The sequence below is a fragment of the Apteryx rowi genome, unplaced genomic scaffold, assembly GCF_003343035.1.
Source record: "Apteryx rowi isolate R43461 unplaced genomic scaffold, aptRow1 scaffold_192, whole genome shotgun sequence".
Lineage (NCBI taxonomy): Eukaryota > Metazoa > Chordata > Aves > Apterygiformes > Apterygidae > Apteryx > Apteryx rowi.
The window spans coordinates 1,143,694-1,161,681 of NW_020448219.1; the positions used below are offsets into that span (position 1 = coordinate 1,143,694).

At 40.6% G+C, this 17,988-nt stretch overlaps 3 protein-coding genes across 6 annotated transcripts in view; 2 read left to right on the forward strand and 1 right to left on the reverse strand.

Moving 5' to 3' along the window:
- LOC112964508 (molybdopterin synthase sulfur carrier subunit-like) overlaps nucleotides 1–3,356 on the forward strand; it is a 5,222-nt gene extending 1,866 nt beyond the window's left edge. Inside the window, exons 2-4 of the mRNA XM_026062709.1 lie at nucleotides 304–425; nucleotides 3,032–3,178; nucleotides 3,271–3,356. Of these exons, the coding sequence (XP_025918494.1) occupies nucleotides 304–425; nucleotides 3,032–3,158 (249 nt within the window). The 3' untranslated portion in view covers nucleotides 3,159–3,178; nucleotides 3,271–3,356. The remainder of the gene's footprint in view (nucleotides 1–303; nucleotides 426–3,031; nucleotides 3,179–3,270) is intronic.
- LOC112964526 (molybdopterin synthase catalytic subunit) lies at nucleotides 3,106–7,468 on the forward strand. 3 transcript variants are annotated; one of them, XM_026062746.1, is made up of 6 exons: nucleotides 3,125–3,182; nucleotides 3,320–3,372; nucleotides 4,051–4,186; nucleotides 4,968–5,121; nucleotides 6,538–6,661; nucleotides 7,330–7,468. In XM_026062746.1, the coding sequence occupies exons 3-6, from the start codon at nucleotides 4,066–4,068 to the stop codon at nucleotides 7,396–7,398; spliced, it is 468 nt and encodes a 155-aa protein (XP_025918531.1). In that variant the 5' UTR covers nucleotides 3,125–3,182; nucleotides 3,320–3,372; nucleotides 4,051–4,065; the 3' UTR covers nucleotides 7,399–7,468. The 3 variants fall into 3 exon arrangements, with proteins under 3 accessions (XP_025918532.1, XP_025918531.1, XP_025918530.1); XM_026062747.1 differs by lacking the exon at nucleotides 3,320–3,372 and having other exon boundaries at nucleotides 3,106–3,178; XM_026062745.1 differs by lacking the exon at nucleotides 3,125–3,182 and having other exon boundaries at nucleotides 3,365–3,436.
- A 4,429-nt stretch (nucleotides 7,469–11,897) lies between these two features.
- The window catches only part of ITGA2 (integrin subunit alpha 2), a 70,794-nt gene continuing 64,703 nt past the window's right edge, over nucleotides 11,898–17,988 (reverse strand). For both annotated transcript variants that reach the window (XM_026062726.1, XM_026062727.1), the window contains 2 exons: nucleotides 15,446–15,562; nucleotides 11,898–14,583 (listed from right to left, as the gene is read on the reverse strand). In XM_026062726.1, the coding sequence (XP_025918511.1) occupies nucleotides 14,494–14,583; nucleotides 15,446–15,562 (207 nt within the window). In that variant the 3' untranslated portion in view covers nucleotides 11,898–14,493. The remainder of the gene's footprint in view (nucleotides 14,584–15,445; nucleotides 15,563–17,988) is intronic.

A 17,988-nucleotide genomic window follows, 5' to 3' on the forward strand; every position in this document is an offset into this window, starting at 1 on the left:
CTCCCAGCCCCGCCGGGTGCCGGGCGGGAGCGGCGGGCAGGAGCCGCACAGCGGCTGCGTGCGAGGCCTGGACCCAGGCACGGGTTCGCGATTATTTTCAAAAAAATCCGTCTTTTTTTTTTTCCTTTCCTTTCCTTCTGACAACCAAAGCAGCAGAAACACAAGAAAGCTTCGTGCTTTTTTGTGTGCGTGTATATATATATTATATATATACGTATTAGGAGACGTTAACGCGCAAGAGCTCCTCCCTGCCCTGCGTGCTCATGGGCTCGCAGTCGGAAGGGCGCCTTTTTTCTTAAACAGGTGGTGGTGCTGTACTTTGCCAGGAGTGCTGAACTGGCAGGGCTGCGCTCCGAGACCGTGTCCGTACCGCGACAGATAACCTCGCTGCAGCTCTGGGAAGAAATTGTTAAGATTCATCCAAGGTACTCGGGAAAATTACTGCCGGCGTGCAGCAAATTTTAACAGTTTATCTAAAGAAATACAGAGCTGGAACATGTGTCAGTATTTTGGTATCATAAAAAAAGGGATTTGCTTTGCTCTTGTAATCTGCATGCTTTTTGACAGATTGCAAATTCTATAGCTTTACACTAGAAAAGCCTAGATCCAATAAATGTTCCCAAAAGCTGGACATAAGTAAGATATGCGACCTATCATCCAGGAGGGCCACTGTGGAAGCAACTCTGCAGGTGACAGTAGAGCACCTAACCTGTGCTTGGTGTCTATGGAGAAAGGGAAATGTCTCCAAAAGGCATCCAGCACAGCCAGTGCAATGAAGAAGAAATTTTTGATAAAGAGCAGGTGTTTTTGATCACTTCTCCCTCTCTCTGTCTGCCTAGCCCTTTGTCTGAGCTTATGGCAGTCTCTGGAAGGCAGGTAAAGAAGGGAACTCAAGCTCTGCCACAGGCTTCCAGCCACTCAACCCTTACATAAGAAATAGGCACAGCGACGTTCAACCTCCTCTGCCTCGAAAGGAGTCTTCGTTGCGTTTCATAGGGAGTCAGGCCCTGAAAGAGTATTAGGTGTGCTGTAAGAATGCTTGTTGTACCAGTAGTTTTGGGGCATGTCAGCTGAGGAATTTCCATCTCAGGTTAAGGCTGAGGTAATTCACTCAATCCTCTCAATAGTGAGTTTGATGTACAGAATCACACAACAGTTGAGGTTGGAAAGGACCTTTGGAGATCATCTGGTCCAACCCCCCTACTCAAGCAGAGCACCTAGAGCAGGTTGCCCAGGACTATATCCAGTCAGCTTTTGACTGTCTCCAAGGATAGAGACTCCACAACCTCTCTGCACAGCCTGTTTGTTTAAAAAAAAAAGAAAAAAAAAAAAAGGTTAGAGCAGAGGTTAAGGCCCTCAGGGTTAAGTGCTGARTGCACCCAAGTTTCTATAACTTTGGATTTAGGTGCCAAAGTCCTCCTTTCAGCACCACCCTTCTTCATTGGGTGTACCTTTAATGGCTATGGAAAGAAAAAAAAACCCACCTGTTCAGCAATGGTAGCTGTTTTCTAGTGAGAAGTTCTAAACAAATGTTAGACCAGGGGCCTTTTCTTCACACAGAATCAGACCAGGTGTGTTTGGGGGGAAGAGGGCAGTAAGGAATGAGCGTATTTTACTTTGCAGCCTACATTACAGCCTACATTACTGCTCCAGTTGGTGTCAGAAGCAGTAGCACCTTTGTTCAGTTTGCTGTAGTTTGCCAAATTCATCCTTTTATGAATGAAGACTTGGAGCAGTACATTTTGCATGTGTAGTTACTTCACAGTGGCCTTCTTGGAAATGTTCCTAGCTTTTCTGGAAAAACTCAACATAATAGTAGGGCATTGACCACAGACTTCTATTCACATTGCTAATGGATATTCAAACTGCAGCTTGAGCATACTTGACAATGCTCTTCTGTTCCACCCATTTTCCCCAATGAATTAACTTGGAAGTGGCACTAATTAGAGGCCATCCTTCTGATGARCACTTTAGTTTCTTAGTTGTGCTAAGTTCTTCAGTGACTTGCTTTACTTTCTTACAGTCCCTCTGTTCAGGCTGTCCTCTGAATCAGTGCTACTGTGTTTCTCTCAGCCTGTGCCTTGCCTGCTTTGTCTATCTGGCTGGTAGGAAATAAGATGATTTTTACTCAGGCTCTTTTGGTCTGCCTGCTCGTTTCTAGGCAATACAGTTCTCTGCAGTCTGTGCTGCACTCTGTACTCTCAAATAATGTAATTAGATGCCTGCGTCTTTCAAAGTAAAGTGTTGGCATTCTTTTCTGTCCTACTGGTTTTGTCCTCATACTCACTGCATGACTGAACTTAGTCATGAAAGAGACTCCCTACCTCATGGTGTCCAGAGCTGTGGCCTGTCACATCAAGATCTCAAAGATGTGAGGACCACGCAAATATACAGAAGATCTGCTTTACATATCCAGATGCCAGAAAACACTATATCTCCTCTGTCATCCATTTTACCACTCCTTAGCAACAGCAGATTTCAGATCTGTAAGTACAAAAGACCAAAAGCCTCATAAATTGTGAGGTTGCACAAGAAGAGCAACTCTTAGACCACTGAGTCTCCATGAAATCTTAGGAACAGCATCCCACATCACTTCTTGCTGTGGAAGAAAATTACTGTTCTGTCCAGCCAGACTGAATCAGGGGACACATTTCCTTCTAATCCCGAATCAGATAGCTGGTATCCTTTGAGTTACCTACTGGTTTGTTAGAAGCTTCTGAAGTGGATCTTGTATACCTCAGTCAGTTTTGATGTCATTTATGAATGCCTGTAACAAACTCAATTCCTGACTTCTAAAATTTCTCTGAGTTGGTTGCTTCTAACCCACAACAATAAAATCCAAGAGTAGGAGGTGGGTGTTTGTTATGTRTGATGTTTTAGAAGTATATTGGAAGCAGAATTGTGTAAGTCTTAGAAGTATTGACCTCAGCTGCCCTAGGCTGTGCACCAGTTTGTTGTTTAAAGAAATCTCATGGTTAAATGCAAACACTCTATTTAGAAACCTATTTGTGCTCTTGCCAATCCCCCTCAGGCTTGCTGTCATCCGGGATCAAGTGGTTTTTGCTGTTCAGCAGGAGTACGTGCTTCTTGGAGATCAGCTCCTGGTCCTGCACCCAGGAGATGAGGTTGCCATCATCCCACCAATTAGTGGAGGCTGAATCTGTCCAAATTCTCTTTTGTAGGTATCACTTCTTGTTTATTTTTCTATGAAGGATCATCCTGTGTTGAAATATCGCATGGATTCTGTATAATCTTCCTCTTTTWGTTTAGGTCCAGAGATGTGATGTGCATTTCCCCCTCTCGCCCCCACTCTTTTCAGAGAGTTTAACTTGTGCTTCCTGCTGGAGAGAATCATAGTGCTGACCAGAAACTGTAAGCTGCTGCACAAATAAATGATTAACACATATGCAGTAAATGGAAGAAAATTGCCAGAGAGGTCAGGCATTGTTTTGATTTTGGTTTTTAGGTCTTGTTCTGCTTTAGTAGTTGTTTCTGGCTGTCTATAGACATCTAGCTTGCCTAAGTAAGATAATAGTGAAAAACCTGCTGCTACTTTTTAAGAGAAAAGATATTAGAGAAGAAAAATTGTCTGCTGCTTAAAAAAAAAAAAGGCCTGGAAAGCATATTAGGATTAGAACCCAAGAGTTCTCTTTATTAGAAATCTCTGTTGTAAACTGTGTTTGATTTCAGGATAAAATGCAGAAGGGGTTGACAGTCTTACAGATCTGCTAGCAAAATGGTCCATACTAGTTGACTGTACTGTTAAATTGGGGCATTGGACTAGTTTTAATTTAGTCCTACTGGACCAGACTTTCCTGCCAGAAAGGATCCCATACACATTAAAAAATAAAAGGGGGTCCCTTGAGATTTGCAGTTAATACTCTCTCAGCAAGTCTGCTGGGAAGTGAATTTGACATGGAGGCTGGTCTCTTGAGGTGAGTGAGTAGGTGGTGCATGTTTTCTGAATAAACTGGGGCATCAGTACTGGATAAAAGCAACTGGCAAATGTTAGTATTGCCAAAAACAACATCAGAATCTGTTTGGTTTCAGTTCTTCTAGTGAGCTATGGATGAAAGTGAAGACATGCCAAAAGATTTTATCAAGCTCAAGTCTGAAAAGCTCTCTGTAGATGAAGTGTCAGAGCTGGTTATTTCACCATACTGTGGTGCAGTGTCTCTGTTCATTGGTGAGTTTAGTGTCTCTAAGCTGGATCTCTGGGTGTGTTAATAGTCTAATAAATGGAACCCAGATTGCCCCACACCCCAAACTCGTGCTTCTCAAATAAATGCATTTCTGGAGTGAACCCAGGACATTTAGAAAATTCACTCTGAATTATTTAGAACAAGACCATGGCAACTCTTACGCAGCTGCATTGGGAAGTAGTGAGAAGCTTCCCTGCTCGTGTTGCTATCCTGGCTCAGCAGAACAGCAGCTTTGGAACACAGAACTGCTTGGAATTACTCCCCACCCTCATTCCAGGTGGGAAGTGGGTAACTGTGGCTATGCAAACCACATGTGCTCACCTGTATGGAAGCTGCTGCTGCTCAGATCTTGGTTGAAAGTAAACTAATGCTCTGGGGAAGGTCAAGGTTAATGGCTCTATCCTCTTGCTTAATGTAGATGGTATAGATCTTCAAACCCACTTGTGCTCAAACCTGAGTGCCACTGGGCTCCCAAATACTGAGCACTTAAATGTAGCATGGGCAAATACAATAATAGCACCTTATCAGTTACAACAAAAGATATTCCAGCCCAGCCAGGGCATTGCTGACTGCAGACTTGCACAATCTGTGGACTAAATTCTGGCTGGAATGTTAAAGACTTCTCTTGTGTGAAGAATTTCTTTACACAGCCAAGATGAGGGGAGGACAGTGTGATTGCACAGTGCTGACCTTGGCCATGATGGGAGATCCTAGGTTTTACTCAGTATATATTGGTGCTTTAGTTGATAACTTACTTGTGTTTAGGTACTACAAGAAATAATTTTGAAGGGAAAAAAGTGATTCACTTGGAGTATGAAGCATATACTTCAATGGCAGAGACTGAAATAAAGAAAATCTGCAGAGATGTTAGACAGAAATGGCCATCAGTCAAACACATTGCAGTGCACCATAGACTTGGGTATGTATGGTCAGACCCCATCCTTCTGAAGGTTGAATATTAATCCTTGACTGGTGCTTGGCTCTGCTTATGTACCTGCAGGATGCGCAGGAGTCTATCTATTCTGTAATGCAGCAAAGCTTGCTGCAGGATCAACCTCTCACTGCACAACTAAGTTTCAAATACCTAGTCTTTCGCTTTTCAAAAAGTGTATACTTGTAATGTTTGCTGGAATCTGCATTTAGACTGCATGAACCTAGATACTGGTGTTTTAGTTTCAAAGTGGGGAGAAGGGCTGGTGATTTCCTTGCAGAGTTGTTTTTTTTTTTAAGGCACTTCTTTCTTTATTTCTTCTCTTTTCTCTTGAAGTGCTTTAGAATGTCAATTTTTTTTTGGTCAGATTTAAGTCAAATTATGCCATAGGAASCCTAAAAGCTTAGAGTAGGGGGGTGGGAATGGGAATGGGAATTGCCAACCATGCTGGTAGGAAAACCTCCAGTCCCTGAATCTTGGAATTCCATCTTTTGTTGGGTTTAAAACACAGAATGCTAGTCTCTGACATGCTCCTGAGCTTTTCTGTTCATCAGATTTCTCAGTGAAATTAGCAGGGCTTGGGGAGTGTGTCACAAATGCCTGCTTCTTTTTCTCTCAGCAGGAGTAACTTAGCAGGTGATCACAAAGGCTAATATTAGCTCTGGAGGGTAGTTTCTTTAGACTTCCTCTATAGTCAACAGAGAGTGATTTCCCTCAAGGGCAGCTCAGAGCACTGAAATTTAAATTTTCCCTCTGAGCTGTTTGCCAGAGGAGTCTTACTATAGAGGGAGACTTGGGAAGCAGCTTTTGGGAATATTGCCCTTGTGAGGAGTGAGACAAAACCCTGTGCTACCTCTCTTAACTGAGTTTGGTGCATATAGCATGCCAAATGAAAAACTTCATAATTTGAAAGAAGAATTTGTCAAAAATTAGATTTTAGTGCAAAATCCTTATAGTTTGAGGTGCTTTATTTCTTTGTTTTCACATATTTGTTTCCAAACTGAGGTGATTTCTCAGGCTTTCAGGTAAGAACTGGCCTTTCCTGACTTGTTACTATTAATCAGCCAGCTTCCAGTGAGTATCCTATGCACTGTTATGAGTTAGCAATTTTCCCCTCTAATTCCATAAACTTTATTAAGAAAGAAAGAAAGAAAAGAAAAAAGGCTATGGCTGGTGGGTTTATTTATTCTAAAGCATGGAATTCTCCCTTCTGGTACTAATTTTGGTTGTGGTTTCCTTTCCTTTTGAAAGTGTATTATCTTTTGGACATGGCCTGACACTTGCTCAGTATGAATGAGTCAGGAGAGTGGGTGGCCAGAATACTGACGTGACATGGCCACAACTTTTGGTTGATCTTGATGGTAAACATTAGCTAAAAGTGCTGTTGTTTCTTTCTCTCCTTAGCTTGGTTCCAATAACTGAAGCAAGTGTGATTATTGCGGTCTCCTCTCCGCACAGAGCAGAATCCCTTGAAGCTGTGAGGTACTGCATCAACACCTTAAAAGCATCCGTCCCAATATGGAAAAAGGTACATTTGGGCCAAGTTTGGTTCTAGGATTGTGCCAGAGTCTTAAACAGCTGGGCTGGAGGCTGCTATTGCTCTTAGGGAAGGAGCTGAAGCATGATGGGCAGCAGTTGCTGCTGAGGGGACACCTCTTTCTAGCACCAGTGGTTGTTCCGGGGTTCAAAGCCCTGCTGAATTTGGGACTAGTAACTGCTGGGTAGTAACTAATCTGTCCCAATTGTGTCATACTTACTGTATTTTGAGCACTGATGTCACTTTTTTTAACATCAACATTTTATGTACACTTAAATATTCTAATTCTTACAAATGATGGTAGAGTAGCACGGCATCATGTAAAATGTTAGTTTCAGACATGAATGCTGTATGCTCCATGGCTTTTACATCCTTTCTTCTAGATCTTTCCTGAAGTGGCTTTTGCACAGGTGGGCCCTCGTGAAATTATTGGGGTTCAGGCTGCGTTCAGCCCAAGGTTCAGTGGCTACCCCCATGGAAGGCCATATGTTCTAAGGCTGCTGCCCTCTCTGCTTTCTGTTTGCTGGCTAAGTGCTGTGTATTCCTGATGTGATCAGTAAATAATTGCTGGGTGGCTGTTGAGTTGTTTGGCCCGGCTTGCGGCTATGTATGTAGCAGAGACTCCCACAGTATTTCCCATTCTTTGTTTATATTTGCAGGAGACTTATGAGGACGAATATTCTTGGAAAGAAAACAAGGAGTGCTTTTGGGCAAATTCAGAAAAATAACTGTACTCTTTTAAAAATAAAGTCTTTCTGTTCCTAATGAGCATGCTGGTTTAGTTTTGAGTTGTTTTTACAGAGAATCTATATGTTTTTAGTCAGTTGTAATAGACATTTCAATCTGAACAATTTAATTAGGACTGAGTTAAATGAATGACTAATAATTAGGTTTTTAAATGGTCTTGATTTTTCCTTTGAAATCATCTCCTTGTATTTTTTCATCTAGAGTCATTTTTTAAAACAATCTTCCCTAAAATTCTTGGTTGCAAGAGTTTGGTTCCTCTCTGTTATATACTGCTTTAATGCCTTTATGTTGGTAATCCDTGTTTACTGTCTGCATGGGAGGTCATAACAGGACAATTGCTTTTTTTTTTTTTCTTTTTTTTTTTTACCTTAAAAAAAATCCTGAGTTTAGTTTTATATGAATGCTGAGTCAGTTTGCAAGCTTTATGCTATTTTGACATAGTTGTAACATGAAAGCTACTTGAAGTAGATTAAACATTTTGATACAGACAGGGGAGAAAATATAAACTATACCCCAGAGTTATTAATTTTTTAGTAGTGGTTACTTTCTGGTAACTGTGTCTCACAGAAATGTTTTTACCATGCAGATGATATTACAAGTCCATCACATTAAAAAAATATGGACAAACCTTGATTCAAAATTAGATCTAATACTCTACCAGAAACAAACTTGCATTAGCATTAACACGCAAACCCTTAACTACATCTTAGTGATGTCTAGATATGATTAATTTTGAAAGAGCTTTTGTAACTGTGTAATTCTATGGTGCTGCAGAAAAAAGCCATCTTCTTTTACAAAGAGGCAACTCTAAGAGTAATTGGCTTTAGTAGTTTGACTTTAGATGGGTTAGGATTCAAAGTCATCAAAATGTATTGGTTGTTCAAAGGACAGTGAAATCTAGTGTACTTCTTACAGTTTATATTCACATTTAAACTTTTAGTACAGTTTTGTTACTGTTATGAAACCTACCTGAAGAGGAAAAAGCCTGACACAGGAAGCATGGGCTTCCACTGAAAACAATCAGCTGCTCACCAAAGAAAGAGCATTTCTTCATATTATTATTCTGTGCCACGATAGTGTTTGGATGCTCAAAGTCCCATTGTGTATGGCATTTTTACTAATGCTGAAAGGCAGTTTTTGTCTAATTATTATTATCAATGTAGACAAGATAGATATAAAAGATGGCAAATGAAAGAGGTAAGGAGAAGTAAAATGATTTGCTCAAGCTCGTGTATTGTTACATCACACAACACTTGGGCCTCAGCTGTATCATCCATTTCATTGTGTCTGCAGTGAAAATCTACAAACGGCTGTTTGCTGCACAAAATAAAACCTGAAAAACAGGCAGTGATATCTACCCTCCCCAATGATATCTATCAGTTTTAATACTTAGTGATGCTTATTTTATCTGTATTAATTAAACCCCAGTGAAATACAAAACTTTAGGCAGGAGCATGGTTAAACTGTGCTGCTTATCTTGTGTACTTTCCCTCAGTGGAAGTGAGAGAKAGCTCCTCTGCAGGACAGCAGCTGCTCCTTGCGTGCATGCCTCCAAACCATGTGGGCCTTATTATTTAGGCAGAGCTGAGCAAGTTCAGGGTTGCATTTTCCTTTGCTTTGGGTGTTGGAGAGAAGCCCTCTGCTATTCAAATGTCATTTTTTCTGGGAATTGTACAGAACCCTGACTACAGATCGCTTTCTCAGACCAGTAATTCTTCTTTTTGTTAAAGTAACTAATACAGACTGTTTCCTGGTTTTGGTATTCATTTTTCCACATTAACTTGTTTACTGTTACCATGCAACTAATGAGTGTGTTAATTTCAAACAAATATATAGCTAATTTGCCTTGTGGTGGATGATTTATGAATGAAGTAAAACCTGTACAGTGCTTGTAAGCGAGTGCTATGCTTTAAGACAGAAAAACAGTGGTATTTAGAACAGCTAAATCATGCTTGGGACTCCAGAGTCATAGGCAATTCCTGTGTTTCACTAATGCTTCTCTAGTGCTGCAGTCTTGTAGAAGATTTATCCAGGGTGACCTTAAATGCACCTTCTCCATCAGCAATGCAACTGGAAAGGAGGGTGCAGAAAAAAAGAGAAAGAATAATGGTGTACTTCCCCACAGTGACCAGGAACAATGAACGGAAGATATGTTGTACTGAGTCACAACTGAGTGTTACAATGTGTGTACGCTGCCATGGTCAAAACAATGAAATGTCATTTTGTGTCCCTAGCTGTGCATGAGGCAAGTACTGCTTTGTTCTGGAACAATGATGTATCAGGATTGTGTAACTTTGGGATCTTCAGCTGGCATCTCAAAGAGAAATGGAAAAGCCCCCTAGGAGGGATGATGAGCGTAATTAGAGGTAAAATGTATCTCACTGAAATTTAAGTACATACTCCGAGTTAGTTGCTGAGGCTCCTTCTATAGAGCTCCCCGCTCTGCTGGGCAGAGATTATCTTAAGAAGGCAAATTATTCTGTCCTATGATAGCTGCCTAAGGCTATGTCTGGAGTGACCCAGAAGTTCTTCCAAATTTCCAGGCTGGGGGAAGAACCCCAGCTGCTTCTGACTATGTGTCAGGGAAGGATGTGGTTGCACATGTCCTGGTTTTCACACACACAAAACTAGGCTGCTGGTCAAAAAATATCTTGTGTTCTAACAAGGTCTGTAAGCTGCATGATGGGCAACTGAAGATCAATATAAAATGCAGCCCTAGATTTCTGGGATATGTCTAACTGTTTCTCTCTTTTGGCTCTAGAGGAGCGTAATCCCACCCGTATGTGGCTCTTCCAGCTGTGTGACAGCATGCTGCAGAGCCAGCGGCTCCAGCTGGAGACAGGAGTCACTGGGAACAGCCACTGTAGACCAGAGTGTAGATGTGTGACTTGTGTAAAGATATGCAAGCCAAGGTGTAYGGCAGGGAGGGAAGTAGATGTCTGCAAAGCTAGAATTTGTCCTGAGAAAATGATGTGGTCTTGGCTGGCAGTATTTTAAAATAGACTGTCCCTTTGCCTGGCAGAACGTCCACATATTAACACTGCATAAGTTTGAGTTTCCTGCCTCATAATATTTCATTTTCTTTTGTTCTCAAGAGGAGTTCAGACTGATACATGCTATGAAAGCATTAACTGATGGAAGATTGTCCCGAAATAAACTGGGGGGCTGCGTTATAAGGAGCCTACCCAGGAGATGGCAGCAGAGAGACAGCTGTGCCGGGCAGGGAGCTCCTGGCGAGGATGGAGCACTGCACAGGTCTCCAGCTCTCAGCCAGTGCAGCCCGTTTGCCTGTATTTGGGGTATGCTGGGAGATGCAGGTGCTCCCGTCTACTGTAACTCATGAAACTGCCAGTGTTGCACTCAGTAATGAAGCCGTTAATTTACTCAATTCTAAATTAGTCTTCTTTTGGCTTTTCTTTCGGCTCATTTTTCCTATAGCTGTTCAGGGAATTTGTAGCTTCACAGAAATATTTGTTTAACGTACTCATCTGTTCTGTCAAAAACATAAGGGAGAGGAAATAGTAAAACTAATTATAAACAAAGTGTAATGAAAACAGATGCAAAACCCTCAAAAAAAAAAACCCAAAAAACCCCAACCCTCTGAAAACTCAATTTTAAGCTCTTCCAGTAAGTGTTGCCCTGTGGAGTTACTTGAAGAAAGAGAACAAGCTTTTGTTACTGTCTTATATCCAAAACTGGTGTGTAATGCAGGCAAGTCACTATGTAAGGAAACTGGTTCTCAATTCTGCAAAAGGTTTAAACTTGATGAAAGATAGAATTTTGTGCCTTAAGAGTAGGGTCATCTGATTCTGTATTATAGAAGCGTTAAAGTTTGTAGTTGGAAAGTTTATCTATGGCTAATAAAGTATGGAGGAGTTAAGAGGAAAAAAAGTAATCTCCACAGAAGTGGCTAGTTTTCAGGTGGTAGTTACTGTGATGGCTGTCCACTGTCTTCCCATTCACAGCCAAATTCCTCCCTCCCTTCCTTTCCCACCAGTCTCCCTTGGCAATGCTGCCTTCTGCTTTTTCATCATATGGTGGGGAATAGCCAGAGCTGTTGTCAGGAGACGCTACTACTGAGCAATTCTGTACATAACAAACTATATAAGTGGAGGGGGCATGGGGCTGGCAGAATAGATGCAAGTGAAGTGAGATAACCACATCTGTATATGAAGGCCTGGGCCTGGTACAGTTTTATCATCAATGTATTTGCACTCAGAACTATCCAAATATAGGTGTTTTGCACTAATGTGAACTGACTTATACTACAATATAGCTTATTACTGGTGTTATACTCATGACGATAACCTACAAGAGCTCAAATGCAGCTTCTTTGTAAACCTAGCAGAGTCATCCCCTTAGGGTTTCACTGTGTGCTACTGGAACAACGGCATATTTGGCCCCATTTTATGTAGTGCTTTTTCAGTAGCATTTCTTCCCTTCAAAGTGCTGTTTAAAAATAAATGACTCTGTGTTCAGCAGTATTCTTGTTTTTATTGTAGTAACGCTGTTAGGCCCTCAGGTAGGCACTAGACAGAGAGTCCCTGCTCCTGTGGAGCTTACACACTAGCTTTCAGAACTCGATTTGATTATAAACTCTCTTGTACATCCCAAATCTACATAAGTCTCATATGAAACTAACTCTGAGTTAGGACTTGATTCTAGTACTTCAAGAAGTCTGCAGCTAGATTCAAGACCAGAATCAGATCTATTTATAACTTGAGCTTGCTGAAGTTATTCCTGACTTCTTTTGCTGCAAGCACAAACAAAAGCACATGCTGAAGCCTGACATTTCAGAATATTATTTCATCTGTAACATGCTGTTTTAAAAAAGTAAAACTAAAAAAAAACCCCTTGAGCATAATACAAAATATACATCATATTTCCAGCATTATTTGCAGCTGTGCCAACTCAAAAGTGCAATAAACTCACCCATTACAAAAACTGAATTAGCCATTTAAGTATTAATCATAAAACACTAACCTTAAGTGGTTAGGTGATGGATACAAAACCTTACCCAGTGCTGTTCCTTCCCTTTATTTTGGGAATAGTATTGTTTCCAGGCAAGGGGGAAAGTCTTATTGTCTGGGACAAAATAAAACCCAGTGAAGACAAGTGAATTGAATCACTGCTGTCTACTTGATGAACTGTTAAATTCTCCAAAAAGTTGGGTGTGGGTTCATAACTGCAAATCAGGAGCTTATTCTTGAAATTTACACAATCGCTACATTTCTTTATTTTTTAAATAATTGTTTTGGCCACAGACTCAGCTGGTGGCAACAATCTTGTTCGACAATCAAGATCAGAATCCAGATTGTTTTTCAGAATGTTAACCCAAAAACTAAAACATAACATTTCATAGATATAAATCCAAAACACACATAAGATTACACTGACTGAACACAATCCAGGTGCCATTGTAAATGAAGCTATCGGCTCCTGACTGATTAAAAGACTGAATAAAACTTTTAAGCATGCTCAAGTCTCATTTTTGAAGAACCTTTCAGAAAATAATTTTAAAGGTGCCTACACATAATGAAGAACTAGCTTTGTGGAAAACAAGGCTTGAGGTTCCAAGTCAGTTAGGCACATTTAAATGTTTTACTCTTCAAGTGAATCACCTCGGAGTCAGAAACAACCTTAATTGTAAATCAGTATACATAAAGACAACACACACATCTTCTCTCACAACAGATTATTACTGCCAGCCATGAGAGTGAAAGGCAGACAAAAGGCCAATTATCTTGACTGTTACCTGTCTTAACAGCGGGGGCCTTCGTGAGACTGAGCTTGCATTACAACAAAGGCAGTGTAATAGCATGTGATGAATCTGAGGTGTTAGTAACCAACACAGGCACTCAAGTGTTGTGCAGTTAACAGAGCTGCATCCAGAGCAATACAGTACTTTATAAAATGTAAGTTAACTTCTTCAAGACATGGAGACATGGGACCACATATAACAGGTAAGTAGGTCATACTGAGCTTTGTTCTCCTGGAGGGCACTGAGATGCTAAAGGAAAAAGTGCAGTACACAGTTTATTGAGCTTAGATCTTCACTCTCCTCTGGCCTAACAGCAGCTTACTTCTTCGGTCATCATCTCCTCTAGTTCACTTCACACACTTATGCTTGCAAAAATCTTCCAGTACAGAATTAAAGGCAAAATCTTGACTCTTTTCTGTATTTATGCCAAAAGTCAATCTGATGTCAGAGGGACTGCTAATTTAAAGCCCAGTGTAACAGTATTGGTAGTGCTTCTCAAGATGAAAATTGAAAACTAGTCATAACAGTGCAGAGAACATGTTGTAAGTGGTTGTGAAATTCATATTTTCTTCTCAAAAAGACAGTATGCAGAAGGCAGTTATATGTATCATTTGGCAATATTTTCCAAAACCAATATACTTCAATAATTTAATTGTGACCTTAGTGCAAGGAGTATGGTGATCTTTTGCAGCGGTATGCCCGTCTGGTTGTCCTATAACACATGGATAGACATCTTCATATGCAGTTCCCATTTTATAGTTTATAGATTAGTTAAAGGTTTGCTGGTGCAAATCACTTCTTTAAAACAATAAGGATGGAGCTAGTCAATGATATATTGAATTTTCTTCTCCCAGGCTGGAAACAGTGTTCACCACACAATCATCAAGTTAATAGAAAATGTCCTTTACACATATGGTACTTGTCAACTGAATTATGAACTGATGCTGTCCCACAATAATCTGAAATAAATTGCTCTGTTTCACTCTGCAGTGGATCAGGAGAAGGTTGCTGGCACAATATGTTACTGTAAACTCCGGACCTGCCAGTTCTAAGGGCTAAGTGTGTTTGAAAGGCAAAAATATACAAGAAAAGGCACTATAAATCATTTTTGGAAAAAAAAACCCCAAAACTGTCCTGCAGTTACTCTTACAATAGAGTAGAATTTGTAAAATATTTTCATCTGTAAAAAAGACACTTTAATTAAAAATGTTTAAATGTTATTAAACTTTAAGGCACTCCAGCGGAAGAACTGGTTGGATCACAACTACTGTTGGTGGCTCAGATGTCCTCTCTTTATCCCCATCACTCTGTATCTTCAGTCCTTGTCCTTTGTGAGTTCTGTAATTTCATCAATATCTTCTATATCCTGCGTCATTTTTTCGTACTGTCTCTTGAAGAAGCCAAGCTGTAAGAAGTTTTAAAGTAACATATCATGTCATATTAAAACTAGCTATCCATTAGTATAATTGCTAAAACAGGATATTTACAAGAGTCGTTTATTTAGTCATTTACAGCTACATTTCTCAGTTGAGCTAATAGTATGGTGGTAGAAAATGCAAATGTGTATGTATGTACTCACATACAGTGTTTAATTTGTTGAACTTTCTTAACTGTAAAGTGAAAAGAGCTGGGGCGTAAACTGCCTGGCACAACCAAACAGCACAACAGAAGTTGTCTCTCTGCCAAAATAGAGGAGGCTGAAGCCCTCTCCAGGCTGTCTTCGTGTGCCAAGGAGCTGTTTAAACACCAATTCCCTGGCACACAGACACACTTTTCCCTCCCCTTAAACTAGGTATTCTTTGTAAGCCACTTATTGCCCAAGCCTTTCTCTGCCCTCTTTTTGTCTGTTCAGTGCATATCCTCTCCCTCCTTGGTCTTCCCCAGTGATTCCTACTCCCCAGCCTTGCCCACCAGGAATATCGTGGGAGTGTTCAGAGTCCAGCTGGTGAGTTGTGGAGGGACGCAGGCAATGTCAGAAGACAAAAATGCCACTGCCCTTGATTTTAGCCATTGGCAAGTCGTTCAACACCTTCATGTGCCAATATCTATGGCCACTCATTTCAGTAGGTTTTCTCTCAGAATTTTTAAAAGTGTATCTAAATGCTACCTCCAGGGTGTAGTACCAATACAGTATTATTATTACTACCAAACTGCATAGGCAGTTTTGTTCAGCACTAGAGAAAGATTCCAAAGAAAGTAGCCCAAGTGCAATTATGACGAAACATTATTTTTTGCTTTTCTTTGTAAGAACATAAACACCTACTTACTTTCCATAAAACAGCAACCAATGCTAACAGCAAAAAGAGTCCAGCCAATATACTGCCAATCACAACACCAACTGGTATCTCAGCTTTCTCATCAGGCTTCATTATTGTAACTGGGATCTGAAAGCAGACAGATTTGTGTGTTACGGGTTAATGTCAACAGCATTTAAAGTAGTTTTTTTGTAAACCAAATTCTTTACTTATCAAGAATAGCTGGCCTGTACACATTCCAGAAAAAAAGACTGTAACACACCAGACAGTTGCAGCCCTTACACTAGTGTCTACTGGTGTCCACAGGTACCTGTTCGCACCTCTGTAGCACACAGGAATGCCTTTTAAGGATTAGGGTCCCTCATCACTATTGGCTATACACAGGTAGAGAAGCAGTAGCTTCCCATCAGTTGCCTGTCTCTTCAGTAAAAGGAATTCTTTCGGTGTTGTCCCCATACTGCACAGACACACCATCACTAGATTAAACTGGACATGCTTAAACACAGATTGCAAGCTGGGAACAGAATCATGCAGATCCACCATCTGCTCAAAACAGGCTTCCACTACATCAGCTAGAGAGGGACTATTTCAACTCACTGCTGTTACAATCCATTATCTGTGGTGGCCAGCTGTGATAGGGCAAACTAATCACGGAGTCCACACACTATTGTACGCTCATGGTGGCTGCTGACATTTCTGCCCTTCTGCCAGGCAGGTCCTCTGTCTCTTCTGCCTGCTCTTCTGACCTTCTTGGAAAGGCACTAGCAACTTGTTAGATATTCCTTGCCCTTCATGTAAGTGTGTTCTCCTGAGAAAACTGCATGAAGTTGCAGCAAGATGTATGGGTCAAACAGGAGTATTTCTAACACACCTATGCTTCCTGCTGGTCAGAAGAACTACAATCAATACCAGAGAGCTCCCAGAACAGTATATAGTGCCTGCAGATTAGTTTTCAGGTGTTATCCTATCTAGTTGCATTGGGTATGGCCAACTATATAGTTACATGTAGCATAGCTGCTCAAGGAGATATTGGCCTAATATTTATGAACTGACAAATCTTTGGATTTAATCGTGGAATAACATTCATTTAGCATGAAGATTTTTTTTTTCTTCCTGAAACATGATAAAAAAAGTCATGTCGGTTTACTTTCTCAGGGTTGCTTGCATTTGTCTGATGTAATTTAATCTCAGGCTTTCTGGGAAACTTGTGCTGAACTGACATCTCAGTGATTTAAGTCGTTTCTGCTGGAAGGCTCTAATGTTGTGCTAGGTGTGGCCATATGTATTCATTTCACAGAGGCAGGCTTTGTGTATTTTCTAATAAAATGGCCATAATGATGATTATAGCAGGTTAACATATTGTCCTCCAGCTGGCAGTCCTTTCTAACTTGGAAAAAAATCTGAAAGCTCTTACGCAAAAATATCTAAGCAGCTTCTCCACATAGCATCACAAGATAATATCAGTTCATTTGGCTACACTGCAACCTAGCTCATCCAAATTAGAAGAGCCAATATGCGTGTGCAGCTTGTCTAGTAATATTTTTTCTATTAGATTAACAGTGAAGTAGCACTATTTGAGAGGTAAATCTATGCCTAACATAATTATGATCAAATGTCTTCCTTAAAGTCAAACTGTGGTCAGTAAGACACCATGGCTGTAATTCACCTAATCTAATGCTATATCTGTATAATCTATATATGCTCTATCTATATATGCAATCTATATATGCTATAAATATAGACCCTTGGCTTCCAACAGAGAGGAATAGGTGATTTTAGAGCATAATTCACCTTACTTATTTTCAGTATCATCTTTAAGATGAGATGAATTGCTTCCTATTGCTACCTATTCTTTCTAGTGATTAGGGTTTATGGGAAGGCTAACTCAGATGTGAATGACTAATGTAGGTGTCAGGCTGGATGACTCCTACCATCCCAGCTGATTGTCTGATATAGTGTAAGTAGGCAAACAAACCCAGAACTGCTACTGCACTGCCCTCTGCCCAAGAAAGTGAGAAGAGGCAAAGAGTGGGCATGATTTCTGCCCTGTCAAGAAGTAAATGCAGTGCTGGGTACTGACTCCATTGCCAAAGTGCCGAAGGAAACTATCTGTCTGCCCTAAGTAGAGCTTAACAATGCACTGCCCTTCACCAGGTGATAAATTTGCCGTGACACTCCAAATATTTACAGGGCAAAAGGTTATCAAGTAAGAATCAGTGTGTAGACTTTATCAAAATACATTTCCTTGTTCAGGAGCTCTGGCAGACATCTTTCAGGGTCTCTTCAGCTGCTGCCTTGGAGCTGTAAAAGTCCCAGCTGCAGATGTTTCAATGGCTGATTGAAGAATTACTTTTTACTTGTTAACTGTCAATTTAATCAGTCATTTGAAAGGTTTAATTCTGGTTCTCCTGAAATCACCAACAGAACTGCTAGTGCTGCAAAATTTGGCACTACCATGGTACAGCTGTGGAATAATGTCCAGTAATAGATGGTTTATGGGCTACCTAAGAGGCCTGTAGAATTACTTGGAATATTTGAATGGTGTATAAAGCAGT

What these genes read in the sequence shown, in the direction of transcription:
- LOC112964526 (XM_026062747.1), top strand. Translation starts at nt 4,066, where the DNA reads ATGGATGAAAGTGAAGACATGCCAAAAGATTTTATCAAGCTCAAGTCT. An exon ending in TGCAGTGTCTCTGTTCATTG is followed by an intron (nt 4,187 to 4,967) that starts GTGAGTTTAGTG and finishes ACTTGTGTTTAG; the next exon opens with GTACTACAAGAAATAATTTT. An exon ending in CCGTCCCAATATGGAAAAAG is followed by an intron (nt 6,662 to 7,329) that starts GTACATTTGGGC and finishes TTATATTTGCAG; the next exon opens with GAGACTTATGAGGACGAATA.